The sequence below is a fragment of the Dendrobates tinctorius genome, unplaced genomic scaffold, assembly GCF_039654945.1.
Source record: "Dendrobates tinctorius isolate UK_male_01 unplaced genomic scaffold, ASM3965494v1 ptg000235l, whole genome shotgun sequence".
Taxonomy (NCBI): Eukaryota; Metazoa; Chordata; class Amphibia; order Anura; family Dendrobatidae; genus Dendrobates; species Dendrobates tinctorius.
In genome coordinates, this window is record NW_027361902.1 from 3,055,043 (window position 1) to 3,070,240 (window position 15,198).

General features: G+C 51.0%; 1 protein-coding gene across 1 annotated transcript in view; it reads left to right on the top strand.

Annotated features, from left to right (window-relative positions):
* WDR97 (WD repeat domain 97) overlaps window positions 1-15,198 on the top strand; it is an 850,927-nt gene that overhangs the window by 767,067 nt on the left and 68,662 nt on the right. Inside the window, exon 19 of the mRNA XM_073556560.1 lies at window positions 14,996-15,168. Within this exon, the coding sequence (XP_073412661.1) occupies window positions 14,996-15,168 (173 nt within the window). The remainder of the gene's footprint in view (window positions 1-14,995; window positions 15,169-15,198) is intronic.

A 15,198-nucleotide genomic window follows, 5' to 3' on the forward strand; every position in this document is an offset into this window, starting at 1 on the left:
AGTCAGCGCCAAGCAGAAGTCAAAACCAGACAGACATAGAAGGTACCAAGCAGAATCCAAAGCAATATCCAGAGAACAGGCCGAGTCATACACAGAGTATCAGATAAACAAAAACACAGCACAAACACACTCAGGGGTCATCACACTATGCCAAGGGCAAGAGTATAACTGACAGGGGATGGGAGCTTCCTGCGGATATAAGAAGCTTTCCCAGAATCAATGAGAGGCCACCATAATAGGTCCCAGGTGAGCAGGTAAGAGTCTGCACTGAGATCAAAACATTAACTCCAGAAGTGCCGGTCCACCAGCACTGGTATCATGACACGGGATACTCGCTTAGCAGCCACAAAACCAGATCCGGCACAGGTTTCCACAAAACCAAAACAGTCCATGCGGTTTATTAGGCATCATAATCCCACAGCCGTAACATAAAGTTCACTTAATCAGCATAGTGTCCATGACAGAGTTCAGCTCTGTAATCCCTGTGGCCACACAGGTTATGCATACACAGGCTCTTCAGCCTCAGTTATCTCACCCGTCATGGTTCACTCATGGTTCCTTCTCCATGCTGCAGATGTCCATTCCCTCCAGGGAACTATTAGGCACGTGCAGCCATTACACACAGCGTTCACTTGCTGTCAGAAGGCAGCCCCATCTCTCTCAGACGGGACCTTCCAAAACGGACCAACCAGGTCCCTGCATTCACTCATGTGACCTACCCTGGCCACCTTATATGGCCCGTAGCAACGCCCACCGGATCTCATGGCTATGACCTCATCACAGATCCTACAAGCATTCATACATTCTATACTTTGGCGTTCTAGCCACACCTCTGGGTGGATTTGTAGGTAACTGGGCTCACCTGTCTCCCCAGCTACCTGGAGACTTCTCCCTGACACATTGAAACAGCACCTCAGCAGTATCACTGCTGATCAACACACACAAGTCTCCATCTCAAGGCCACCCACCTTGAGATACATAACGGTCATTCAGGATTCTGCCATTCATCCTCTCTCCTAGGACATCCACACAGTGCCCCCTAGCGGACACAGTGGTCACTACACCACTCCACGTAGATCTCTAATACCCGGTACCGACCGGGTCCCACTCGGGCAGTAAATAAGATAAGGTGACCTGATTAGCACTTACTGTGTGTGGTCTCCCCCAGCGCGCATTAACAGTCTGTGGTATTTATTTTGTCTATGCGCTTTGAATCATACGTTTTCCTCAGGTCAAAACCCATAATTTAAGGTTCACCAGTAGTGTGGATTCTCCTTCTCCACTATCTAACTTGTCTGTGGACCTGTGGACCTGCTGCCCTGGGATTACCTGCTTTTAGAGTTGAGCGACTTTGGTCGGATCGGGTTTCATGAAACAAAATTTGTTTCAGATGAAACTGGAAACTGGTACGACTAGGGCAAAAAAAGTCGGAGTTTCGTCCGAAACCCGACCCCAATGCAAGTCAATGGGAAATAAAAGTCGGCATTGAGTGGATGAATGTCATGCGCTCAATGCCGACTTTTATTTCCCATTGACTTGCATTGGGGTCGGGTTTCGGACGAAACTCCGACTTTTTTTTGCCCTAGTCGTACCAGTTTCATCTGTAACAAATTTTGTTTCATGAAACCCGATCCGACCAAAGTCGCTCAACTCTACCTGCTTTTCTAATGTTATGTGATCACAACTTAATCAGGATATTAGCACCTTTACTCATTGAATGGATTTTACACCGGATAAAACCTATTAGGCCGGGGTCACACTTGCGAGTGCAATGCGAGAAACTCGCGCCTCAATACCTGGTACTGCTGCCGGCACTCAGACCGGAGCATTCAGCTGCATAGAAATACATAGAAATACATGCAGCCACACACTCCGGTCCCGAGCGCCAGCGGCAGTGCCGGGTATTGAGGCGAGAGACTCGAGTGAGTTTCTCGCACTGTTGATCTCCGGCCCTTTGGGAACAATCTTCTTCTGTTACAGCCATTTATTCCACAGTGTGACTCCTAAGTCCAGAGACGTACTGACATTATCTGCACCCCATGTCCCATGTTTTCATGTACAGCTGAGTCTAGGGGCGGACATACCACTGGTGCAACCTGTGCAGCTGCACAATAGCTGAAGAGGAGAGGAGTCCACTACCACTTCCTTACCGTGTGGAAGTGTGGACTGCAAAGGCCCCTAGGACTGTTCTTCTACAGGGCCCTTCTTTTGTCTGCTCCTGGTCTGGTCGCTAGGCCTTGTTTACATGTCAAAGGTGACTTCTGGCCGGACTTCTTCAAATTGTCTATGGGAGCAGCTGATTGCTGCCAGTTATGAGCTGATGCCTCTGCCGGACATCGTCAAATTTTGAGGAAAAGTAATCACAATGTTTCTGTCATCTGCTGCACAAAGTTTCCTCTGCCGATCACTCAGCTCTTGGAGCTCATCGTTGGCCATTTTTTGGAGCTTCTTCTGTTAAGCGTGAGCAGCACACTTTATAGCCCCAATGTGCTGTGAAATCTTTCCCCAGTAGAGACCTCACTGGCGCAGTGTAACGACTGCACCCTGTGTCTTGTTGCTGTGCTCAGTCGGCATGAAACTGTCGGACACAACCACACAAGGTAGCAGAGTTTGGCTGTGCCTGACCCAGTTTTAAGTCTCTTACACATCAGTTTCTGTTTCAGTAAATGACTGTGTTTCTATCTACTGTAAAGCAGCTAACGGAGAGATAGTTACATAAGTTAAAACCCGTCCATCAAGTTCAACCTTTCTCCACCAATTGCACATTTCATCACTAATTTAGCAATTAACTATAACGCCCAATGTTCTGTGTATTGAGGAAATCATCCGGGCCTTGTATAAAAGCTGTCATAGTGTCGGCCATTACTACCTCTTGTGGTCGGTATTCCACAGTCTGACTGCTCTAACTGTAAAGAACCCTTTTCTATTTAGCTGTCGGAATGGAATCTCTTTTCTTCCACCTGTAGTGAGTTGATGGGAGATATGTATCACAGAAGTGATTGTCATCTGTGATGTAATCCTGGAACATTGCTTTAGTGCACATAGCAGTAAGAGGTGTTATGAATGAGTCACCGTAGGAGGCAAAAACAGAAATGCTAGCTAAGTCCAGAAAACCAGAGAAGTTGGCAGCTATTGGATTGCAGACCCCTGAACCTATCAACACAACTAGCAGTAGCCGTGGGGGGTTCCTACAATGCCCTAGACCCCTCGATCACAGCCGGAGGACTATATAGCCTAAAGACAGAAAGGGAAATCTAAACCCTCAACCACGCCACCAGGGCGATCAGGGTGAGCCCGATGAAAGGCACGCACCAATCTTTTGGCATGAATATCAGAGGCAGAGACCCAGGAATTATCCTCCTGACCATAACCCTTCCACTTAACCAAATACTGGAGTCTCCGTCTAGCCAGACGGGAATCCAGTATTTTCTCTACCTCATATTCCATGTTACCTTCAACCAATACAGGGTCCGGAGGTGCCACCCCAGGAACAACTGGTTCAACAAACTTCTTCAACAAGGACTTATGGAACACATTATGGATTTTAAATGTGACAGGAAGAGCCAAACGAAAAGAGACCGGATTAATAATCTCCAAAATCTTGTAAGGTCCAATAAATCTAGGCTTAAACTTAGGAGATGCCACCTTCATAGCAATATTTTTTGATGATAACCACACCATATCACCAATCTTAAACTGGGGACCAATGGTCCTATGTCGATTGGAAAACCGCTGGGCCTTTTCCTGGGAGAGAGATAACTTATCCACCACTTGGTCCCAGATCTGGTGCATTCTCTCCACCACAGTGTCAACACCTGGGCAGGCAGAAGGCTCCACCTGCCCTGAAGAAAATCGAGGATGAAACCCAAAAGTTACAAAAAAACGGTGACATCAAATTGGCAGAACTAGCTCTATTATTTAAAGCAAATTCGGCCAAGGGCAAAAATGAAACCCAATCATCCTGATCAGTGGAAATAAAACATCTCAAATACGACTCCAAGGTCTGGTTTGTTCTCTGTCTGCCCATTGGTCTGAGGGTGAAAAGCAGAGGAGAAGGACAACTTAATTCCCAGCTTGGAACAGAAAGTCCTCCAAAATCTAGACACAAACTGAACTCCTCTGTCAGATACAATGTTCTCAGGAATCCCGTGCAAGCGAACCACCTGTTGCAAAAACAGGGGCACCAACTCAGAGGAAGACGGCAACTTAGGGAGTGGTACAAGATGAACCATCTTAGAGAACCTATCACAAATCACCCAAATAACAGTCATTCTTTGAGAGACCGGCATATCAGAGATGAAATCCATTGAAATATGGGTCCATGGCCTCCTGGGGACCGGCAAAGGCATCAACAACCCACTAGAGCGAGAACAAGATTTAGACCGGGAGCAAGTCCCACAGGACTGCACAAAATTCCTGACATCATGAGACAAGGTGGGCCACCAAAAAGAGCGACTCACCAGATCTCTAGTACCAAAAATACCTGGATGACCAGCCAAAGCAGAGCAATGAACTTCAGACATCACTCTCTTCTTCCACTGGTCAGGAACATACAACTTTCCACTGGGACAACGCTCAGGTTTGTCCTCCTGGAACTCTTGCAGAGCAAGTCTCAAATCGGGCGAGATGGCAGAAAGAACTACCCCTTCGCCTAAGATGGTAGCAGGCTTGGTCACCACAGGAGAATCGGCAAAGAAGCTCCTAGAGAGGGCGTCTGCCTTGACATTCTTAGTTCCAGTAAGAAAAGAGACCACAAAATCAAAACGTGTAAAAAACAAGGCCCACCTAGCCTGTCTAGGGTTCAAGCGTTTAGCCGACTCTAGGTAAATCAAATTCTTGTGGTCAGTGAGGACCACAACTTGATGTTTAGCTCCCTCCAACCAATGTCTCCACTCCTCAAATGCCCATTTCATGGCCAACAGTTCCCGATTCCCCACATCATAGTTACGTTCAGATGGAGAGAACTTTCGGGAAAAGAAAGCACAGGGATTCATTTTAGATGTTACAGGATCCTTTTGGGACAAAACAGCTCCTGCACCAATCTCAGAAGCATCCACCTCTACCAGGAACGGGAGTGAGACATCAGGTTGCCGCAAAACCGGGGCGGAGGTAAATCTTCGCTTCAGCTCCTGAAAGGAAGCAACAGCCTCCGGAGACCAATTCAACACATCAGCACCCTTCTTAGTCAGATCAGTCAATGGCTTGGCAATACTAGAAAATTTTGCTATAAATTTCCGATAAAAATTAGCAAAACCCAAAAACTTCTGGAGGGCCTTCAAAGAAGTGGGCTGAACCCAATCATAAATGGCCTGTACCTTGGCCGGGTCCATTTCAGTAGTTGACGGAGACAAAATAAATCCCAAAAATGAAATCCTCTGTACTCCAAAAAGGCATTTCGATCCTTTGACATACAAGGAATTCTCCCTCAAGATCCGGAACACAGTCCGAATATGTTCCACATGAGAATCCCAATCCTTGGAGAAGATCAAAATATCATCCAGATAGATAATCAAAAATTTATCGACAAAGTCTCGGAAAATATCGTTCATGAAGCACTGGAAGACAGAAGGGGCATTAGTGAGCCCAAAAGGCATCACCAGGTACTCAAAATGTCCCTCCGGAGTATTAAACGCCGTCTTCCATTCATCCCCATGCTTAATGCGGATAAGATTATACACCCCCCTGAGGTCATGCTTGGTAAACCAGCAAGCACCTCTAACTCTAGAGAATAGATCCGAAATCAGGGGTAATGGATACTGATATTTAATAGTAATTTTGTTGAGGGCACGATAATCAATACAAGGTCTTAAAGAACCATCCTTTTTGGCCACAAAAAAAAAACCCGGCACCTAAGGGTGAAGAGGATGGTCTAATATGACCCTTCTCCAACGCCTCCTTAATATAGGATCGCATAGCCTCGTGCTCGGGTACAGATAAATTGAAGAGCCGACCCTTGGGAAATTTACACCCCGGGCTCAGTTCAATTGCACAGTCATAACTCCTATGAGGAGGCAAAGATGCAGACTCATTCTCACTAAATACATCATAAAAGTCCGCCAAATAGTCAGGAACATCATGCGACTGAGGAGAGGTGGAAAAAACCGGAGCCTCACTAAAGGCACACCGACAACCCCAACTCACCACAGACACAGATTTCCAATACAAAACTGGATTATGAATTTGCAACCAGGGAAACCCCTGAACAACGGCATCATTCAGACCATGCAACACCAAAAATCTGCAATTTTCTTGATGGTCTGGGGCAACCCGCATGACCACCTGGGTCCAAAACTGAGGTTTATTTTTCGCCAAAGGAGTAGCATCAATCCCCCTCAAAGGGATAGGCGTCTGCAGAGGTGTCATTGGAAATCCACAACGTTTAGCAAAATCCAAGTCCATTAGGTTTAGCGCTGCTCCCGAATCCACAAAAGCCTTGGCGGAAAATGTGGACAGGGAGCAGATCAGAGTAATTGCCAGAAGAAACTTAGGTTGAACACCACCAACAGAAAACGTGTGTGCAAAGCGTTTCTCTCGTTTAGGACAAACAGAAATAATATGCGAGGCATCTCCACAGAAAAAACACAGCTTATTACGCCTTCTGAACTCCTGACGTTGCGCCCTAGACTAAACTCTATCACATTGCATAGGTTCAGACGTCGGTTCAACCGGTGGCAACACCTCTCGTGCAATCCTGCATTCACGTAAACGCCGATCAACCTGAATGGCTAATGACATAGAATCGTCCAGACCAGAGGGAACAGGAAATCCCACCATAGTATCTTTTACGGCTTCTGACAAACCCTTCCGAAAGAGAGCAGCCAAGGCATTATCATTCGAGGTAGTAAGGACCGCCCACTTTTGGAACTTTTGACAGTACAACTCTGCAGAATCTCGACCCTGGTTCAATGCCAACAGGGTCTTTTCAGCCTGATCAATAGCATTAGGTTCGTCATATAACAACCCCAAGGCTTGAAAGAATGCGTTCACATTAGTCAGAATAGGATCATCTGGTTTCAAAGAAAACGCCCAATCCTGGGGATCGCCACGCAGCAAAGAGATGACAATTTTAACCTGCTGCGCGGAGCTCCATGACGAGTTAGGCTTCAAGGCAAAAAATAATTTACAATTATTTTTGAAACTCAAAAATTTAGATGGATCCCCAAAAAATACATCAGGTGTAGGGATCTTTGGTTCAACAGCATTCGAACGAGCAAGGTAGGCGGAAATTCCCCGCACTTCCGCAGCGAGCTGCTCCACACGATCAGACAATTGCTTTGTCTCCATTGAGAGAAAAAAAAAATTCCCCCTATGGCCTCAGAGATATAGAGGAAAGAATATACACACTTTTTTTTTTTTTTTTAAAAACACAATTCTTTCCTGCTATTGAGTACCCTAGGATCTGCGGTATGGTGGGTGATTCTGTTATGAATGAGTCACTGTAGGAGGCAAAAACAGAAATGCTAGCTAAGTCCAGAAAACCAGAGACGTTGGCAGCTATTGGATTGCAGACCCCTGAACCTATCATCACAACTAGCAGTAGCCGTGGGGGGTTCCTACGGTGTCCTAGACCCCTCGATCACAGCCGGAGGACTATATAGCCTAAAGACAGAAAGGGAAATCTAAACTGCCCCAGAGCAGACCCCAAAGCAAAAGGCAGCCCCCAACATATAATGACGGTGAAGCAAGAAGAAAGAACACTAACACAGACAGAAAGATAGAATGAGCAAAGACGGGGCCCAAGCTAACTAGATAGGAAAGGACAGGAAGGCTGCTGTCTGAAATCCGTGAAAAACCGTATGAAAATAAGAGCCAACAGACTGACAGTGAAAAAGGCCCTGAAGACGCTAGGCTTCAAAAAGACTATGTCAGTACGCAGGAATATTCTGAAGACGGAGCAACCGGCAAAAGGAGATTCAGCTCACCCCAGCAGGGAATGGCAGAATCCAGAAAAGCAAGGCAAACAAAAACAAAACACAAATGCTAAAAGGCAAAGCAGAAAACTTAGCTTTAGAGGAGCAGGAATCAGACTGGTCTCCTAGAAGTCCACAGAGAAATCACCCGCAGGGCAGAAGGGCGTCGGCAGCCTTATATCCAGTCCGTGACGCCAGTCATCATCATTAGGCTCAGGTGCCTGATAATCAGGCTCATTACCTTCCTTTACCAGAATAGGGAGTTCACCAGACCTCAGTGACGAAGGGAAAAATGAACTCACAACAAAGAGGTTTGTTTGGGTCATCTGGGCCAGGTTTTATGGGCTGCCTGAGAGATGTGCCGGTCTGGCTGTCCACATAGCCCACCTCTGGGTGTGGTTAACCTGTTAAAACGGAGCCTGTTGTTTGACATGTGGTACTGGCAGGTACGCAGGATGCAGTGACAAGTCGCGAGTCGGTTTGGTGCTTTTATAATAACGTTTATAGGCCTAAAGGGGACTTTCCTCAGTCTCAGCCTGTTCAACCAAAGGGGGTAACAAGGGTTGCCCTCGCAGGGGCTCAATATAGTTCACACAAACAGAGGAGAACACGACTACGTCCGGCGAGAGCCGGTCACTATAGGGCCGCGGTATGGCCGACTACGGGTCCTTAACTATAGAGTCAACTTAGCCATCCTGACGTCCCTCGGCATTCTGGACGGTGGTTCTTCGGCGGAGCAGCCGCTGGGCCCAGCTGCTGAAGAGTTGGCGTAGTCTTCGAGCGTTCCGCCGCTCCTGTGGTGCTGGGGCATCTCCGGCCCCGGAGGAGTCCTTGGACGAGTAGGCCGCAGCCCCTGGACGGGGGCCAGCGGCAGCGATGCGGGGTGGTTGGTGACAGGCCACCTGTGCAGCTAGCCGTTGCGACGGGGACTCCGCGTTGAGCAGAGGCTCGGCCCTTGCCGCGGACCAGAGCGAGACAGTGGTGGCTGCCAACGGCACTGGACTTGCCGCGGCCACTGGTGAGAGCAGGGTGGCTGGGGGTGGCGGCGAACAGTCCGCGGGCCGGAGCTGGACGGCAACGGCCGCTGGCGACCGCGGGTAGTCCGCAGCCGCGGGCTGTGGTGAGGTGGCAGCGGCTGTGGGCTGAGATGGGGCAGCAGTGGCGGCAGGCTGGAGCAGGGCAGCAATTCTCGGACTGTCGTCTCGGCGCCGTCCCTCTGAAGTCCTCAGTGAGCGTCTTCTCTGGCACTGGTAAGTCGCTCTAGCTCTCAGTCGCTTCCACGGTCTGCTGCCTCTGTCCCGGTCTGCTGACTCATCATGACTGGCGCTCCCCGCCCCTTTTATACTGGCCCCTCCCCTAGCCCATCTGTCTATCTCAACGGTCCGCACCCTGAACTCTGTCCCCCGGGAATAGTTTCCCCCAGAACCTAGATGACGGCTCCCTTGGTTCCATCCCGGACACTCGACGGGGGCCGTTCCTCCCACAGACACACGGTTGTGTGTGAAGGTAGTGGGTCGCCCTCGCTTCACCCAGGGCTGGTGCAACAGACCCTCCTGGGTAACAAAATTGTTGTAGGAAATATTTAGCGGCTACCAGATTCAAGGTAGTCATTTGCCATTCGTAGGTACTCCTCTTCCCAAGGGGTCAGACCGGAGATCTTTGGTTCGGACTGCCGAACCGGAGGTGATGGCACGGGGTCAGCTGGTTTCTCAGTAACCGGTACAGGAACCGTCGGGTTGGTAGCTGTAGGTGGAGGGGCAGCAACTGGTGAGCTCGGCAGGTACCGACCGATGAATTCTTTGGGGATGCGGCGGATGTTCAGGGCATACCACCCCCTTAGTCCTTCATGCCGAGTGAACGTCACGTACTCCCCGGGCTGCAGGTCCCTGTCTGGGTGCCCCCGTCTCAGATGGGGCTCCACGTCCCGCCGATTGAAGAACAGGTCACTGATCCGTTTGGGGTCCGCGATAAAGCCAAAACCCCTCTCCCGATTCACATTCAGGACCTGTCCCCAACCGGCTGCATCCCAGGGACCAAGTTGACCAGCACAGGCCGTCTCTTTCTGGTTTAAATCACGGCCCAGCACCGACATCTTCCGTTGCTCCCGCTCTCTATATTCGGCTGCCAGCTGCCGTAACGTAGCCCGACAATGGGCCTCGGTCTTCTCCTTCTCCTCCCGGGACCTGCTGTCACCCACTGGGGCTCGCGGTACCACCGTAAGGGGTTCAGGTGTCTCTCCCTTGGGCCCAGCATCCCGGTCCCAAATGAGGTCCAACACGACCTGTCCCGCCGCCACTACGGGCGCGCACCCCAGGGCCTTCCCATGCGCAGGGCCTGCAGTCCTACCTGGAACCTCCTGGCGGTGCTCCGGTTCCATTTCAGGCCCGAAGCAGTGGGGCGTTGCGGGGACATCTTCCGGAATGGTGGGTCCGGGTGTTGGCGGTGGTGGAGCAGATGACAGCTCCGGGTCCGCGGGGGTTGCAGTAGGGACCTGCGCGGCCGCGACAGGTCCGAGCGGGAGCACGGTCCTAACTCCCGGGTCCTTCGATATTCTCTTCTGGCCAGCGGCACTCAGCTGCACGGACAGCATGGATGTGAATATTAACGCTGCCGGAGGACAGTCCAGTGCAGCAGTAGCCGGTTTAACGGGTGCCGCTGGCGTAGGCCCGGCCGGGGCGCGCTGCCGTCTCAGCCCCCTCAAGACCTCCTGCCTCAGCTGCAGGCGGGTAGTCAGTTTGGCTATCTCTTCCTCCAATTGCTGGCAACTCACTCTGGAGTCAGGGTTGGAGCCGTCAGCCATGGCGCTAGGGAGCTCTGCTTCCCCGCGCTCCGCAGGCCTCCTTCCCTCACTCTTCAAAATGGCGTTCTTTCGTTCTTCTTCCTGCCTCGGCCCCTTTCCCGCCACTGGCTTCTCCTGCCCCTCCTTCCGGGGGGCGGCGTCTTCTTCCAGCGCCTCCATACCAAGCCAGTATACGAACCCCTCAGGGGGGTGGGCCATGTCGCTGTCACATAGTAATTCAGGCAGGGGAGGCCCAATACTCTTCGCAGTCTTTTCCTAGGACCTCCCATCTCTTCACGCCCTTCTTCTCCGCGCCAGCGGCCATTTTTAATGTCCATTTTACAATCTATCAAATCAGGTCTTCTGCACATTTTCAAAAGTTCAAAGTCTCACAAATTTCAGGCACACAGAACCTGATGGCTTCGGGTCTCGTCATCCTGTTCGTGACGCCAAAATTGGGTCGCCCTCGCTTCACCCAGGGCTGTGGGGGTACTCAGTACCGGGCCGGTGTCAGGGGGATGTGGTGTCACAGCAGCGGTGACCCGGTACGTGGCCCTGGGCCCCAATGTCAATGGCGGTGACGTTTGTTTGTAATGTAAAGTTTGTGATGCCACCTGTGGTGTTTGGCAAGTAAGATGGTAAGCCAACACTGCTTGCAGATCCACTGGGACTGATGGTGTGATGCAGCTAAGATGGTATAGCTCCCCACAGGTGGAGCTGTAGTCCCAGGGCAGTGTAGGTGCAATGGATGAGTAGAGGCACAGAATGGGGCGGATGTTGATACCCAGATGTAGCGGTGCTGGTGCGGGAATGAATGGAAGACACCAGAGCTTGCAGCTAGTGCACACAGGTGCCCGCTTCGGTACCGTGTCCTCCGGGACAGAGGCACAGCCAACCTCCAGGCAAGATAGGGCTCTCCCCGCCAGCACCCCTCCAACATGAGTCTTTCCTGAACGACTCCTCTATTGCGCCTATTGGCGTGAAGAGCTCCAGTACCGTGGTTCTCTGAAGTTCCTCCTGTCAGATGTTCCTAACAACTCTCTCACGTGTATGGCAGACAGCTGTAGCCTGCTTCGGGGACTCCCTTCCCTATCCATTTCACTGTTGTGTCCCAAGTCTTGGTTGGGAGCAGTGCATTTACAGCCAACTACTCCACCGGTGTCTGCTGCAGAACCATAAGTGTCCATACAACCTCGGGGACCGGGCCCCGGCCGTGCGCTGAGAACCTATAGGCAGGGTTCCTATCCAACCCACTCCTCCTCTCTGTTCTCTCTCTACTTCGTTCCGTACTTGTCTTTCTCTCTCTTATGGAAATGCAGGTTACAGTTCTACATCTCTCCTTCTTGTTCCTTTCCCGTGCCAGCTGGCTCAGGTCACTGAGGCAGCTGCAGAACTCCCTCCTCCATCCCCACTTCCAGGGACCTCTCACTCCTGTCCGAGTGACTTTCTCTCTCTCCTCTGGGACTCACCCCAGACTGGTCCTTCTCCGACTGACCTGTAATTCTATCTTTCCCCTTTCTTTTATACTAACTCCACCCACCTCCCAGCACATCTCGTGTTACGAAGCAGGGCTCCACGAAGGGTGCTCCTTCTACACCCCGAGCCTAAAGCTGCAATGTGTCCCTGCTGAACTATCCTGTGTGTGGGATGCAGGTGTTGGAGTGTGGCAGGGAGTTCCCACCTTACCTGGATGGTGAGGCACTACACCTTAGGAGAAGGTGCAGTACCTCTGTGGCGACCGAGCCTCAGGGGCGCCACAGCAGAAGGCCTCCAGATTGAGCCAGTGTACTGGATGTGATCCAGCCTGTGTGACCAGGATCGGCTGACGAGAGACTTGGTCCACAGAACGGTTTCCTTTGCTTTGCTTGCCCTGAAGGCCGGTTATTTCTCCTTTGCTTGTGGATGAAGCAGCAATAAACCTTCCTGGACCTTTACATGGAAACGCTTCCTGCTCCTCCCGACCCCCCAAGTGAGTAGCATCCCTACATTACATATGACAATGATGATCACTATCACCGGATGCTGAGGAGATCTACTTTCTCTTCAGTCATTTTGTATTTTATTGATAAAATTATTAACCCTTCTTTATAAACACTTTATAATTTAGCAGCATTTTTTCCACACCTCCTACATTTTTTGCACAGTATTGTACATATTCAGGATCTGGAGGACTTCTGTGCCTTGTGTTCATCTGTTTAGCTTCCTGGTACTTGTGGTGCTTTCTGACTTTGGGCCATTACTAATATCGTCTCCTGATCTCGTCCTTCTGCTAGGTCTCCTGGTACATGTGGTTCTTCCTGATTCTGGTCTGTTCACTGTACTGTTATCATGTCCTCGCCTCATGCTCCAGTTTAGCCCCCTGGTACTGGTTGTTCTTCCTGGTACAGGTCCATTGTCTGCAGTTATCGCCTGTCCTGACCTCATTCATCTGCTTACCCTCCTGGAACTTGTGGTTCTTCTTACTTCCGGTCCACTCTGTACTGATATCATGTGTTGACCTTGTCTTTCTGTTTAGTCTCATAGTACTTGTGGATCTTCCTAGTTCCAGCCCGTTTGTTCCCTATTTTGTACCCTTCATTTCTCATCTGCTTCCGGCTGACGTTCTCCGATGTCCTCAGATTGTGTGTCAGAGCTAGACTTCATCAGACCCCAGGGCCTGTGACCCCTGAGCTGACGGTCTCCGATGTCCTCAGATTGTGTGTCAGTGCTAGACTTCATCTGACCCCAGGGGCTGTGACCCCTGAGCTGACGGTCTCCGATGTCCTCAGATTGTGTGTCAGTGCTAGACTTCATCAGACCCCAGGGCCTGTGACCCCTGAGCTGAAGATCTCCGATGTCTTCAGACTGTGTGTCAGTGCTAGACTTCATCAGACCCCAGGGCCTGTGACCCCTGAGCTGACGGTCTCCGATGTCCTCAGATTGTGTGTCAGTGCTAGACTTCATCAGACCCCAGGGCCTGTGACCCCTGAGCTGACGGTCTCCGATGTCCTCAGATTGTGTGTCAGTGCTAGACTTCATCAGACCCCAGGGCCTGTGACCCCTGAGCTGACTGTCTCCGATGTCCTTAGATTGTGTGTCAGTGGTAGACTTCATCAGACCCCAGGGCCTGTGACCCCTGAGCTGACGGTCTCCGATGTCCTCAGATTGTGTGCCAGTGCTAGACTTCATCAGACCCCAGGCCCTGTGACCCCTGAGCTGAAGATCTCCGATGTCTTCAGACTGTGTGTCAGTGCTAGACTTCATCAGACCCCAGGGGCTGTGACCCCTGAGCTGACGGTCTCCGATGTCCTCAGATTGTGTGTCAGTGCTAGACTTCATCAGACCCCAGGGCCTGTGACCCCTGAGCTGACGGTCTCCTATGTCTTCAGACTGTGTGTCAGTGCTAGACTTCATCAGACCCCAGGCCCTGTGACCCCTGAGCTGATGGTCTCCGATGTCCTCAGATTGTGTGTCAGTGCTAAACTTCATCAGACCCCAGGGCCTGTGACCCCTGAGCTGAAGATCTCCGATGCCTTCAGACTGTGTGTCAGTGCTAGACTTCTTCAGACCCCTGGGCCTGTGACCCCTGAGCTGACGGTCTCCGATGTCCTCAGATTGTGTGTCAGTGCTAGACTTCATCAGACCCCAGGGGCTGTGACCCCTGAGCTGACGGTCTCCGATGTCCTCAGATTGTGTGTCAGTGCTAGACTTCATCAGACCCCAGGGCCTGTGACCCCTGAGCTGACGGTCTCCTATGTCTTCAGACTGTGTGTCAGTGCTAGACTTCATCCGACCCCAGGGCCTGTGACCCCTGAGCTGACGGTCTCCTATGTCTTCAGACTGTGTGTCAGTGCTAGACTTCATCAGACCCCAGGGCCTGTGACCCCTGAGCTGACGGTCTCCGATGTCCTGAGATTGTGTGTCAGTGGTAGACTTCATCAGACCCCAGGGCCTGTGACCCCTGAGCTGAAGATCTCCGATGTCTTCAGACTGTGTGTCAGTGCTAGACTTCATCAGACCCCAGGCCCTGTGACCCCTGAGCTGACGGTCTCCGATGTCCTGAGATTGTGTGTCAGTACTAGACTTCATCAGACCCCAGGGCCTGTGACCCCTGAGCTGAAGATCTCCGATGTCTTCAGACTGTGTGTCAGTGCTAGACTTCTTCAGACCCCAGGGCCTGTGACCCCTGAGCTGACGGTCTCCGATGTCTTCAGACTGTGTGTCAGTGCTAGACTTCTTCAGACCGCAGGGCCTGTGACCCCTGAGCTGTCACTAAGAAGCTCTGTCTCTAAGGTCATGTGATGTGAGTGCAATCTGCGCCTTACAGGGGGGTAACAGATCAAGACGAGAGAAGCCGCAGGAACGCCTAGAAGACGATGTGACAGCCGTCGATGTTCTGAATTATTACTGTGATATCCAGATGAAGAGAGAGCTGCAGGTGCTGCACGACTGTGACCCGGGGCGTAGAAGAACCGTCCTCACCCTGCCACCAATAAGCAGGTAACAGCTAGGGTTCCCCCTCATAGGTCA